Here is an 11,102-nt window from a genome sequence, read left to right as displayed (position 1 = left end):
ATGGGTGGGGGGCGGGATTGGGGAGGGATCAGGAATTTTGGTAGGGTTAAGGGTCAGAAACCAAGTAAGTTAACCACCAAGATGGGGATCAGAGATCCTGGGGTCAAAGGTCAAGAGTCATATGGGTATGAAGTCAGGGAAAATGGACCGAGGGAATCAAAGGCCAGGGTTCATAGGGAAGCAGGAATTTCAGGAGGTGGGCATTAGGGGGAGTGATCAGAAATAGGGCGAACAGAGGTTCCCCAAGTCAGGAGGCCGGGGCTCAGGCCTGGGCTCGGAGGGCCCTGGGGCTCCACACCTGCACGAAGTTGCTCTCAAAGATGGGTAAATCCCGCAGCTGGTAGAACTCGCCGCTCAGGAGATGGCGTTGGAGCCGTCCCGGCCGGCGCGTGGGACAGGCTGGAACCAGGGAGCGTTCTACATGGGCGGCAAAGTTCGCAGGTCTGTTCCAGGAGGCTGGGCCAAGGTCCCCGGGTCAGCCCCGCGCTGAGGGTAGAGGGTTCCCGGCCACCGGTCTCCGTATCGCAGGCTCCATCCCTCGCCTGGTTCCCTCACCTGGTCCAACCCCTCCAGGACCGGCTCCGCCTCTCATCTGCCATCCCACCTGGTCCCGCCTCACCTGCTCCGCTAGGGGCCGGCTTAGGCTCGTGCGACCGGTTCATCGCAACGCCCCGCCCCTTGGGGGGAGTGGAGGGAGGCGCCCACGGAGAAAACGGGAGGGCGGGGCCCCGGGCTCTGTGACGTCACAACGCGACGGACCGGGTTTGCGTCACGGAGGAGACGTCCGCGATTGTGGCGTCATCCAAGGGGCGGTGCCCGGAGACCCGGATGGAGCGGCGCCCGCCCCGTGACGTCAGGCGCCGGTAGCGGGCGGGCGCTAGTGCGCAGACGCAAAGAGCCGGCGCAGGCGCACGGGCGACGGGATGCGGGCCGTTCCTCCCGGCGTGCTCCGCGGCTCCCGGCTCACTCCAGCCCCTTGGCTGGTGGGACGGGTTCGAAATGGCCGCGCCCGGCGCTGGGGCGACTCGGCTGCTCCTGCTCTTGCTGATGGCGGCAGCAGCCCCCAGCCGGGCGCGGGGTAGTGGTTGCCGGTCCGGGGCCGCTGTGCGGGGGGTGAGTGCTTATTCGCTGTGCACATAGGGCGGGGTTGACGGAAATCGTGGGTCTCGGGCCTTTAGGTCGGTTAAGGTGGGAACGAAGTTGCGCAGGACCGAGAGGGAAGACGAGGTAAAAGAACCGGGGAAAGCGAGGCTGCAGTTCTGCGCATTCATGAGGCCGCACAACTGGGAGAAAGCGAGAGGATAGTTAGGAAGGCTTTAGCTCGTGAATATGCATAAGGGGGCGGGGCTCATTATGGGATTTTTGCCATCCCCTTTCTGGGCCTTAGCTAATCCCATTTTGGTTTTGTATTTTTTGTTTTTTGCGGTACGCGGGCCTCTCACCGTTGTGGCCTCTCCCGCTGCGGAGCACAGGCTCCGGACGCGCAGGCCCAGCGGCCGTGGCTCACGGGCCCAGCCGCTCCGCGGCATGTGGGATCCTCGCGGACCGGGGCACGAACCCGTGTCTCCTGCAGCGGCAGGCGGACTCTCAACCACTGCGCCACCAGGGAAGCCCCCTAATCCCATTTTGGGATGGGACTTTGGCACCTGGGCGTTGGGTGCGGTGAAAACGAGGCTGCACCGAAAGAGAAGGTTGGGGCAAGAACTTCCTTAGCATTCGGACGCTAGGGATCGTCAGTCATGAATATGTTTGAGGAGGTGTGGCCCGGGTGGAATCTTGGCAAATCAGACGTCGGGGTGGCTAAAATTAAAGAGGCGGGGGGGGGCGGCTCTCGGAGGAGTTCCGCCTCCCGAATATGCATGAGGAGGGCGGGATCTTGAGCTCGCGGATTAAAATCTGGAACGAGGTAGCGCAAGCTTGAGGGCGTAGAGAGTTAGGAGAGATGTGGAGAGTTGGAGAAAAGGCAGTCATGGAATCTTGAATGTGCTTGAGAGGGGTGGAACTCGGGCGGCATCGTGGCTATTGGGGCTGTGAAGGTGAAAACGAGGTCACGTGGATATTAGCTTGGGAAGGATGCCTTTTAACTCCTGAATAATTATGATGCTAGGTGTGAAAGTGACCTGGAGATAGTTGCCTTGGAAACGAGGTTCCGCTATTTTGCAGGCTCTGGTTGTCTCTGGCCCGTCCAGATCATGAATTTTCATGAAATGGGCGGTTCCCGGTGGAATAGTGGGCAAGCGTCAGTGTTTGGATATGGGTATGGAAATAAGGCTCCTGCCGCAGCCTGCGGGTCTGTCTGTCCTGGGGTCCGCGGGTCCTGCCGGACTGAGGGCTCTGATGGTCCTTACCTGGGGCCCTCTCTGTCACCTGCAGGCGGGGGCGGAAAGTCGAGAGGGTGAGGGCTGCGGCGCCGTGGGGCTGCTGCTGGAGCACTCATTTGAGATCGGTGAGTCCAGCAACGTCCTGACCCGGACGTTTACCCAGTGACCTGTGTCAGGAACTCGGGTGCCACTCAGCGTGAGACACGCCATCCATTCACTTACAGCTTTGCACTTGGGAGTGTGTTTGCATTACACTGGGGAGGTGGGGGGCGGCGGCGAACAGAAGCTCTGTCTTTGAAGACTCCCATACCTGTAAGATAAATGCCAGTTTCAGAAAGGTCGGTATGGCAGTAATAACCTCAGAGCAGACTTTGACCAATTGCCCCATGCCCTTCCCTAGTGGTTAGATGTATTAACTCAAACATCTATATTAACTCAGACATCCTCAGAATAGTCACCCAAAATAGGTGTTAGGGATAACCCCATTTTCCAGAAGAGGAAACTGAGGCGCAGAGGGATACCAGACAAGGTCCTTTTACAAGTGAATGGTAGAGGTGGGACATTCTCTAAAGCCCAGCTTAAACTGCCACATTTCAGGCAGGCATCCAGACTCCCAGAGCATAGATGTCAGTGTGGCCCAGGGGCTCATAACCGAGTCTGAGGCCCCAAGCTCTGGGGGCACCTGTTTTAAACACTGAAGCTCGGACCCTCTGCAGACCTCCCCAGTCAGACCCTGGCACCTGCCCAAGAAAGCCCGGTGGTTGGGAGCTCCCGAGCTCTGCAGCCCCTGTGTTCCATAGCTGGGGAAACTGAGGCCCACTTAAGTCACGTGAGCGACTCTGGGTCACCTGGCAAGGAAGAGGCAGGGCTTCAGAGACACGTGGGGCTGTCCCCAGTTTTTAGGTGGGAAGATGGGGGCTCGGGATGGGAAAGCAACCTGGTCACTGCGAGGGCTGACGTCCAGGCTCCCGCACAGATGAAAGTGCCCACTTCCGGAAGCGGGGCTCGCTGCTCTGGAACCAGCAAGATGGCACCTTGTCTTTGTCTCAGCGGCAGCTCAGTGAGGAGGAGCGAGGCCAGCTCCGGGTGAGGACGGGACCCCCCGCTTTGCTGGGGCTGGGGGCACGTGCCTCAGAGCACAAACACGCGTACTCCGGGGCCTCCGCGTGAGCTGTTTTCCTCTGCGCAGCACTCTCTTCCCCGCGGTTTTCATACAGTCGGCTCCTCTTGCTCCGCTAGATTCAGCCAAGGTGCTTCACACTTAGTGCAAGATTTGCTTGTGAGGAGAAAGGGATTCCCACGGCAGCCATGGTTAAGCAGGAGAACGTTACCTCTCCTGTGGCCCTGCTTTGTGGCCTCCTCCAGGTCCGCCTGGGTCCTCCCTAGGGATGCTGTGGGGCTGGCGGGGGCGGCGGGGAGGTTCCAGGCAGCAAGGTAGAGGAGGGGAAGAAGGAGGGCCAGAGGGAACAGCCGGCTTTGGGGGAAAGCTCGAGAAAGCTGCCACAATCCATTTCCACTCCGTCCCTTTGACCAGTTGGAGCTGCAAGGGAAGCTGGGGACGCAGGCTTTATTCTGGGCGGCTGCGGGCCCATGGGTGCCAGCGCTGTGGGAGAGATCAGGCTGAGGCCCGCCCTGGCCAGCCTTCCTGCGTGGTGCCCACGTGATTCCTGTCACAGTCGCCCACAGTGAGAACTAGCCGCTCATAACCGGGGAGGTCGGGTGTGGGGCTGGACCCAGACCTGCGGGAAGTGTCCTCGGGACTTACTCTGTCGCTGGGCTGGCCTCTGTTCTCCTCGTGGTGGTCTCCCCCCGGGTGGGACACCCAGTGGGAGGAGTCTTGGGCTTGGCCGGGCCAGGGAGTGGGGAGTGCAGGCTGGGCGAGACTGGGGAAGGGCCTTCCTGGTTGTGGGCCCAGTGGGTGTCCAGACCGGGTGGGGGCTGGGCACTGTCCCTCTCACTGCCACCCTCCCCTCTCTGCCCTGCAGGATGTGGCGGCGCTGAACGGCCTGTACCGTGTCCGGATTCCACGGCGGCCTGGGGCCCCTGACGGCCCAGAATCCGGTGGCTACGTCTCCTCCTTTGTCCCCGCGGTGAGTCGGTGATGAGGTCAGCCCCCGTCCTTGCTTTTCCCGCCCGCTCTAGCCTGGGTTCTACCCTTTGGCGCTCCAGCATTTAAGGACCTCGCCTTGCCCTCAAGGGTCTCCTGGGCTGGAGGGGGACAATCCAGTTGGTGGGCCCTGGGGAGGCCGTTGCTTCTGCTGGAGGTTGGCAGGGGGCCATGGAGGGCTTTGAAAGATGCTTTGGGCGCCCTGTGGGGTGGGGAAGGAGGCTTGAGGGGGGTGGCTGGTGTCAGCGAGGCCTGGGCAGCAGCCCCTGCTGGCCTCCCTCCTCTCACCCCCCTCCTCTCCTCCCCCAGTGCTCCCTGGTAGAGTCGCACCTCTCGGACCAGCTGACCCTGCACGTGGACGTGGCCGGCAACGTGGTGGGGGTGTCTGTGGTGACATACCCTGGGGGCTGCCGGGGCCACGAGGTGGAGGACGTGGACCTGGAGCTGTTCAACACCTCAGTGCAGCTGCAGCCGCCGGTCCCGGCGCCAGGGTGAGTACGGGTGCGGGGCGGTGGGCAGAGCCAGCCCTGTCCCCGCTGGACCGGCCTTCCGCTGCCTCTCACTCTGGCCCTGCCCCTCCCCCACCCTTCCAGGGTGCCGCGGGGTCTCCCGGCCCCTCATCCCCTCTCCTCCTTCTACCCCCACCCACAGGCCCGAGACAGCAGCCTTCATCGAGCGCTTGGAGATGGAGCAGGCCCAGAAGGCCAAGAACCCCCAGGAGCAGAAGTCCTTTTTCGCGAAATATGTGAGTGGGGTTCTGCCCGCCCCCGGCCCCTTCCCCAGCGGCTCCCCTCTCCCATCCTGAGCCCCCCTGCCCTGCTCCCCTCGCCCACGGCCCTCCGCTGGGCCTCCAGTGTGGAGGGCCTGCTTGGCTCCTCCGGCGTGTCTGTGCGCGTCCTCCTGGCCCCTGGCTTGAGCCAAGGCCTGGACAGAGGGGTGAGGATTGGAGCCCCGCACCCTGGCCTGCCGGCGTCGGCTTGTGGCGGTGCTCACGGGGCATCCGGTCTCAGCAAGTGGCCGGCCCGGAGCTGGGCAATGAGGGGGACTGGGGACAGCCCCTTGGGTGCCGCGCTGGACACACAAAGCACAGGCAGTGTCAGGCTTGCCTGTTGGGAGGGAGCGCACTGAGGAGGGTGTGGTCAAGGGAGGGGCGGGGTCCGACCTTGGAGGAGGCTGGGACCAAGGTCTGGGGGAGAGGATGAGGCCTGAAGCAGGCTGTGAGGCTGGGGTGTGGGGGGCACACGGCAGAGACCTCGAAGGAACAGGGAGGTTTGGAAAGGAGGGAGCGGGTGGGCTCCGCCAGCCAGGCCGGGGGGGTGGGTGGAGGGGCTGTGCCGGGAGGTGCCCGGGAGGCTGGGAGCTGGCAGCTGAGGGTGAGCCTGTGCTGCTAGAGCAGCTCTTGAGGCCCAGGGCCCTGGGCGCTGGGGGTGCTGGGGCTGGAGGAGGTGGTCCCACCCCAGGCAAGGGCAGGGGACAGTGGAAGCCAGTGTGGCTGGGCCCTCGGGGCCTCGGGTGGGAGGATGCCGAGCCTGACTGCGCTGAGCGCCGTGTGCGTGGGGCCTTGGTTATTGTGCCGGGAGCTCCTGATGTCAGGAGAGCCTAACTGCCGAGCTGCGGGGAAACTGAGGCCCAGAGAGGCTGAGAGCTCGCCCACCCCTGGCTCTGCCCTCCCTGATGGCCGCGGGACGCCACAGCCGCCACTGGCCCTGACCTGCGCCCCCTCCCTCCTCAGTGGCACCTCATCCTGGGGGGGGCCGTGTTGCTCACAGCCCTGCGTCCTGCTGCCCCCGGGCTTGCACCGCCACCGCACGAGGCCTGAGTGAGGACCGAGCCCCCTCCCGCCTCCCCCATCCCTGCACCCCGCCAGCCCTTCCCCAACCCGTAGTGGAGTAGGGGACCTGGGCCCCCTTCCCTCACTGCCTCCCCTCACGCTGGCCCCCGCCTTCCCCACCCTGGGCCGGACACTGCTTATTCTCCCCTCTCTTCTCTCTGTCTCCCCGTTTGTCCGTCTGTCCTTCTGCCATCCTGTCTGGCTCACAGTGGATGTACATCATTCCCGTGGTCCTGTTCCTCATGATGTCGGGAGCACCGGACGCCGGGGGCCAGGGCGGGGGCGGCGGCGGCGGCGGAGGCGGTGGCCGGTGAGGGGCCCAGGGTCCGTGAGTGCCCCGTCCTCTTTCGCTCAGCGGACGCCCTTCCTGCCCAGCGTGCTCGTGTCCTTGGTCATCACGGAAGGATTTGCCGGCCCCTCCTGTCTCCCCGTCGCATGAGGGTAGGAGAGCGCCCCCTCCCCAGGAGTCCCTTCCCTCTGGGCCTTGGCGTCACTGGTGGCGGAAGGGCGGCAGGTTCTGGGTCCTGCTGCACCCCACCCTCCCCTGTGGCCCCGCTGTAGCCCCAGAGGCTTCCCTTTGCCACAGGATAGAGCCCAAGCTCCTGGTCCAGCTCTGACCTCACTTCTGGTTCCCCCCACCCCACCCCCTGAGGCCTGCAGTTTGGGAACATGCCTAGTTCTCTCCAGCCGCTGTGCCTTTGTCGTGGTCTTCTCGCCCTGCCTGGCCAGGTTAGATGATACCCCTAACTTGTCTGACACTGGATTGGGACACCAGCCTCCTGTCTGTCTGCCCTTGAGGGCACCCTGGGGCTCCTCGCAGCCCAGAGCTGGCACAGAGCAGGGGTGGGCTGGCCACGGGTGCCCCCTTTTCCATCCCTCCGTGCAGCCCTATCCCCTGTTTTGGCCTATATCTGCCCACGGCTGTTAGTGGGAGTTGAGAGTTCCTGCCATCAGGATGCCAGGCCCTCCATAGGCTTCTGGGCTTGAAGAAGTGATGTTGAAAGTCAAAACAAACGTTTAGTGGAGTCAGGGGCCAGATGATGTAAATAGAATCCCTTTCCTGGCCTGGGTATCTTCCCTGGGACTTTGCTGGGTCCTTGCTATCTATCTCCCCTCCTCCTTTTGTCTGTTTAAAAACACTGACAAGGCAACATATTGAAATAGGTAAACATTTTGGAAAGTTACAACTTGCAGCAACCCAGTGCAACTGTTGACTTGGCTAAGAGGCGGTCAGGATGTACCGGCACTGCTGAATTCCCCTGGTCACTGTGTGTGCTATTCAGAAACACCAAAAAATGGCCGCCGTTGTCATGGTAACAGCTGCGTCAGGCTCCACGGTGTCTGTATAGCGGTTTATTAAACTGTCCCCCAAACGTTCAACGTTCAGCTTGCCTCCTGCTTTACGTGGTTATAAATAGCGCGACGTCGCGGATCTGCCTGTGGTGTGAGTTTGAATGACTTCCCGCAGACTCGTGACTCGAAGTAGAATACCAAGGCAGATTAGAGACGTTTTGTGAACGGGGGAAACGGCCGAGGAAGGTGTGCAGTGGAGCCTTGTCTCCCTGGTCACTTGATCATTTTAGTCCATTTGTTTTCCCTCCCGGAGTGTCTGTGCGGACACCAACAAACAGGAACGTGTGCTCTTTCCCCCTCCTCGTAGCAAAAGTACCACGTTCGAGGTTGTACAGTCCCGTGCTTGCCACTTGCCTCGTGCGCTGTATCTTCTGCAGTTCTTTCCTTGCCCAGAGAGTGGCCTCGTCCTTCGCGCGCCGCCAGAAAGGGACGTTGCGCTCATTCAGCTCGCTCTCCTCCAACTGACTTTCTCTCGAAATGCACACGTGCCCGTGGAGCGTGGCAGCACTATTGGGATTTTCTGAAAACTCTTCTTGTGCTGTGCTCCATGGCAGCATTTGTGTTTTTGAATTCCTCTTGTGATTTAGCTGACACTGCTGAGACCTCCGTGTGCCACCTCCGTCCTCTGATGCTCCTGGACCCTGATCCTGCTGCGCCTCTTCCCTGCAGCCCCGTGGGAGCTCAGAGCCCACCCCCTGGGGGGCCAGCCACGCCCCTCTGCACAGTGACAAGTGGCCTGAGAGCCCCAAAGCCTCCCACTGACTCACATTGCCTTGGTATTTTTTTTAATTAATTAATTTTATTTATCTTATTTTTATTTTTGGCTGCATTGGGCCTTTGTTGCCGCGCGCAGGCTTTCTCTAGTTGCGGCGAGCGGGGGCTACTCATCATTGCGGTGCGCGGGCTTCTCATTGCGGTGGCCTCTCTTGTTGCAGAGCATGGGCTCTAGGCGTGTGGGCTTCAGTAGTTGTGGCACAGGGGCTCAGTAGTTGTGGCGCATGGGCTTAGTTGCTCCGCGGCATGTGGGATCTTCCCAGACCAGGGCTTGAACCCGTGTCCCCTGCATTGGCAGGCAGATTCTTAACCACTGCACCACCAGGGAAGCCCCCATTTTGTTATTTTTTAGTGGCTCGAGGTTTGAGGTCTTTGTCAATCTGATTACATTATTTTTATTTATTTATTATTTATTTGGCCGTGCTGGGTCTTAGTTGCACATGCGGGATGCGTAGTTGAGGCGTTCGAGCTCTTATTTGTGGCATGTGGGATCTAGTTCCCTGACCAGGGATCGAACCCAGGCCCCCTGCATTGGGAACGTGGAGTCTTAGCCACTGGACCATGAGAGGAGTCCCACATTCTTTTTTTCTTAGACTTTTTTTGACTGCTCTCAAGCTACCAGGGTTACCCTGTGGCATATTCTAGTCAGTGTCCGAGCTCGTGCAGGCTCCCTGGGGCTCTCTTCTGATTAAACTTCTCATCTAATTCTTGCCCATCCCTGGAGAGCTTAGTCACTGTTTCTTTTCTTTTCTTTTTTTTTTTCGGTACGTGGGCCTCTCCCGTTGTGGAGCGCAGGCTCAGCGGCCATGGCTCACGGGCCCAGCCACTCCACAGCATGTGGGATCTTCCCGGACCGGGGCACGGACCCGTGTCCCCTGCATCGGCAGGCAGACTCTCAACCACTGCGCCACCAAGGAAGCCCTAATTTTAGTATTTTTAAAGAATCTTTGCCACCCCCAAATTGTGCATTGTAGCAGGTAGCTTCTGGAAACAGTTCTAGAGGTTTCTTTATTTAGCCCATCAGAGAGACTCCAGGTGAGGATCAAGGGCCAGTGACTGGGGCCTCTTGGGCTGTGAACCATTCACCTTTGCTTGCACCCAGCTTCCATTCAGCAAGGTCACTGCAGAGGAAACAAACTCAGTTTGGCCCAGTTCCTAGAAATAGGCTCCCTAGCAAATTGTGTAAACCAAATCCCACTCTCCTTCATTTCCCAGAGCAGCGACACGTGCATTTCCATGGCAGTGCAGGAGAGAACCTGCCCGTAGCATGACTGGAAAACACCCTCGAAGTCTGGAGATTTAAGTTGGCACACCAAGAAGCTTGCCGACTATGATGTTTATGTATTGGTTAGGAGTCAGGTTTTTAATTTTTACAGAATTTTGCAAATTCTCCCCCTCCTCTCCCGCAGCCCCTCTGCCACCCCCTGGCACTGTCCTTTCTTGTCGGGGTCATTCCCAGTGTTTATTAGAGCTGGTTGCAGTTTTGTCCTTTGCCAGTAGGTGGTGATGGAAGATCACACCGAGTCTGAGAATGCCTCTCGGGCGGTACCGGGGGAGGTCAGGCATCACGCTGACCCATGTGGTCCGTCTCAGCGGAGAGAAGGACCCTAGAGGGGGCACTGTCGATCCTTTGGGAGGTTGGGGTTCCCATGAAGTCTGTGTCTTAGCAGATGCTGGTCCTCAGGAACACCAGGCGCCTATTTTCTCATCTGTGAAGTGGGGTCGTGTGAGGTCCTCCCAGCGGCCGCTGTGCTTCACGCTGCCTGAGGAAGAGAACATGGTGGAGGGCTGGGAAGGGGAACGGAGCAGAGGCAGCAGCCCCCTTCTCAGCGAGCTCAGGCCGCAGAGTCAAGAAGCAGCAGACTCCCAGCCAGCTGTAGGGCGGCCCACCCTGTCCTGGCCCTGCCACTTACTTGCTGTGAGTCTTTAAGGCAGCTTGCTCCCTGCCTCTGAGCCCGGCCTCGTTTCGTCCTCCCTGCGCCTGGGGCAGACTTGATCCCTCCAGGCAGTGTCCAGAGCCCCGGGCAGACAGAAAGAGAGAGAAAATGGGTGTCACAAAGGCCCTTCCACCTCGGGGACTCTGGCCTGACAGCCCGGCCCCGGGCTCCCTGGGTTGACTCAGCCATCTGCTCAGAACTTGGAAACCTCAGAGCCACAAGGGCAGGAGAGGGAAAGGGAGAGAGGAGCCCCTGGAGCCCTCAGGGCGAGGACGCGTGGGGGAGGGGGCGCTGGGCAGGGCAGGGCAGGGGCCTCCAGAGACGAGAGAGGAGATGAGAAGACAGATTGGGAGAGGAGACAAAGGAAAGAAGGAGAGAGACTGAAAGAAGGTGCGAGGGGCTAGAGAAAGAAACTGTAGAGTGAGAAAGAGGAGGGATGAGGGGAAGGAGAGATTCAGCGAGGAGAGGAGAGAGAAGAGACAGATGTGAGGAGGGGAGAGGGGGCCACTCAGAGGGGAGGACAGGCAGAGAAGTGGGAGGAGCAGAGACAGGGAGGCCCCGAGAGAAGGGGGCAGAGAGGGAGAAACAAGGAAAACAGGTGGGAAGAGAGCTGGGGAGGGATGGGGAGGGGACGGGAAGGGAGAGGGTCGGAGAGAGAGAGGAGGAGGAAGAAAGAAGGAAAGAAAGAGGAAAGGAACAGAGAGAGGGGAGAGAAGAGGCGGGGCGGCCAGGAGCACAGAGGGGAGGAGCGGGAGGAGGAGCAGACAGAAAAGGAAACG

At 60.4% G+C, this 11,102-nt stretch overlaps 2 protein-coding genes across 4 annotated transcripts in view; one reads left to right on the top strand and one right to left on the bottom strand.

Annotated features, from left to right (window-relative positions):
• GARIN5A (golgi associated RAB2 interactor 5A) overlaps window positions 1–662 on the bottom strand; it is a 5,015-nt gene extending 4,353 nt beyond the window's left edge. The window contains exons 1-2 of the mRNA XM_024768546.1: window positions 566–662; window positions 269–417 (exon numbers count right to left, since the gene is read on the bottom strand). Coding sequence (XP_024624314.1) covers window positions 269–417; window positions 566–662 — 246 coding nt within the window. The remainder of the gene's footprint in view (window positions 1–268; window positions 418–565) is intronic.
• A 272-nt stretch (window positions 663–934) lies between these two features.
• On the top strand, window positions 935–7,645 carry EMC10 (ER membrane protein complex subunit 10). Of its 3 annotated transcripts, none has more exons than XM_024768530.1 (8): window positions 935–1,113; window positions 2,374–2,446; window positions 3,298–3,407; window positions 4,307–4,411; window positions 4,738–4,919; window positions 5,080–5,173; window positions 6,161–6,247; window positions 6,469–6,798. In XM_024768530.1, the coding sequence occupies exons 1-7, from the start codon at window positions 1,000–1,002 to the stop codon at window positions 6,245–6,247; spliced, it is 765 nt and encodes a 254-aa protein (XP_024624298.1). In that variant the 5' UTR covers window positions 935–999; the 3' UTR covers window positions 6,469–6,798. The 3 variants fall into 3 exon arrangements, 2 of the variants coding, with proteins under 2 accessions (XP_024624298.1, XP_024624297.1); XR_003006320.1 differs by lacking the exon at window positions 6,161–6,247 and adding an exon at window positions 7,424–7,645 and having other exon boundaries at window positions 937–1,113; window positions 6,469–6,700; XM_024768529.1 differs by lacking the exon at window positions 6,161–6,247 and having other exon boundaries at window positions 937–1,113.
• The last annotated feature ends 3,457 nt before the right edge of the window (window positions 7,646–11,102 follow it).

This window comes from Neophocaena asiaeorientalis, unplaced genomic scaffold (assembly GCF_003031525.2).
Source record: "Neophocaena asiaeorientalis asiaeorientalis breed wild unplaced genomic scaffold, Neophocaena_asiaeorientalis_V1.1 scaffold629, whole genome shotgun sequence".
Lineage (NCBI taxonomy): Eukaryota > Metazoa > Chordata > Mammalia > Artiodactyla > Phocoenidae > Neophocaena > Neophocaena asiaeorientalis.
Note: the sequence above shows the minus strand (reverse complement) of the source record. Positions and strands in the feature narration are given on the sequence as shown.

Excerpts from the sequence above, each read along its gene's own strand:
- EMC10 (XM_024768529.1), top strand. The coding sequence starts at position 1,000 with ATGGCCGCGCCCGGCGCTGGGGCGACTCGGCTGCTCCTGCTCTTGCTG. Across the intron at positions 3,408-4,306 it reads AGGAGCGAGGCCAGCTCCGG|GATGTGGCGGCGCTGAACGG; the intron begins GTGAGGACGGGA and ends TCTGCCCTGCAG. Across the intron at positions 4,920-5,079 it reads CCGCCGGTCCCGGCGCCAGG|GCCCGAGACAGCAGCCTTCA; the intron begins GTGAGTACGGGT and ends CCCCACCCACAG.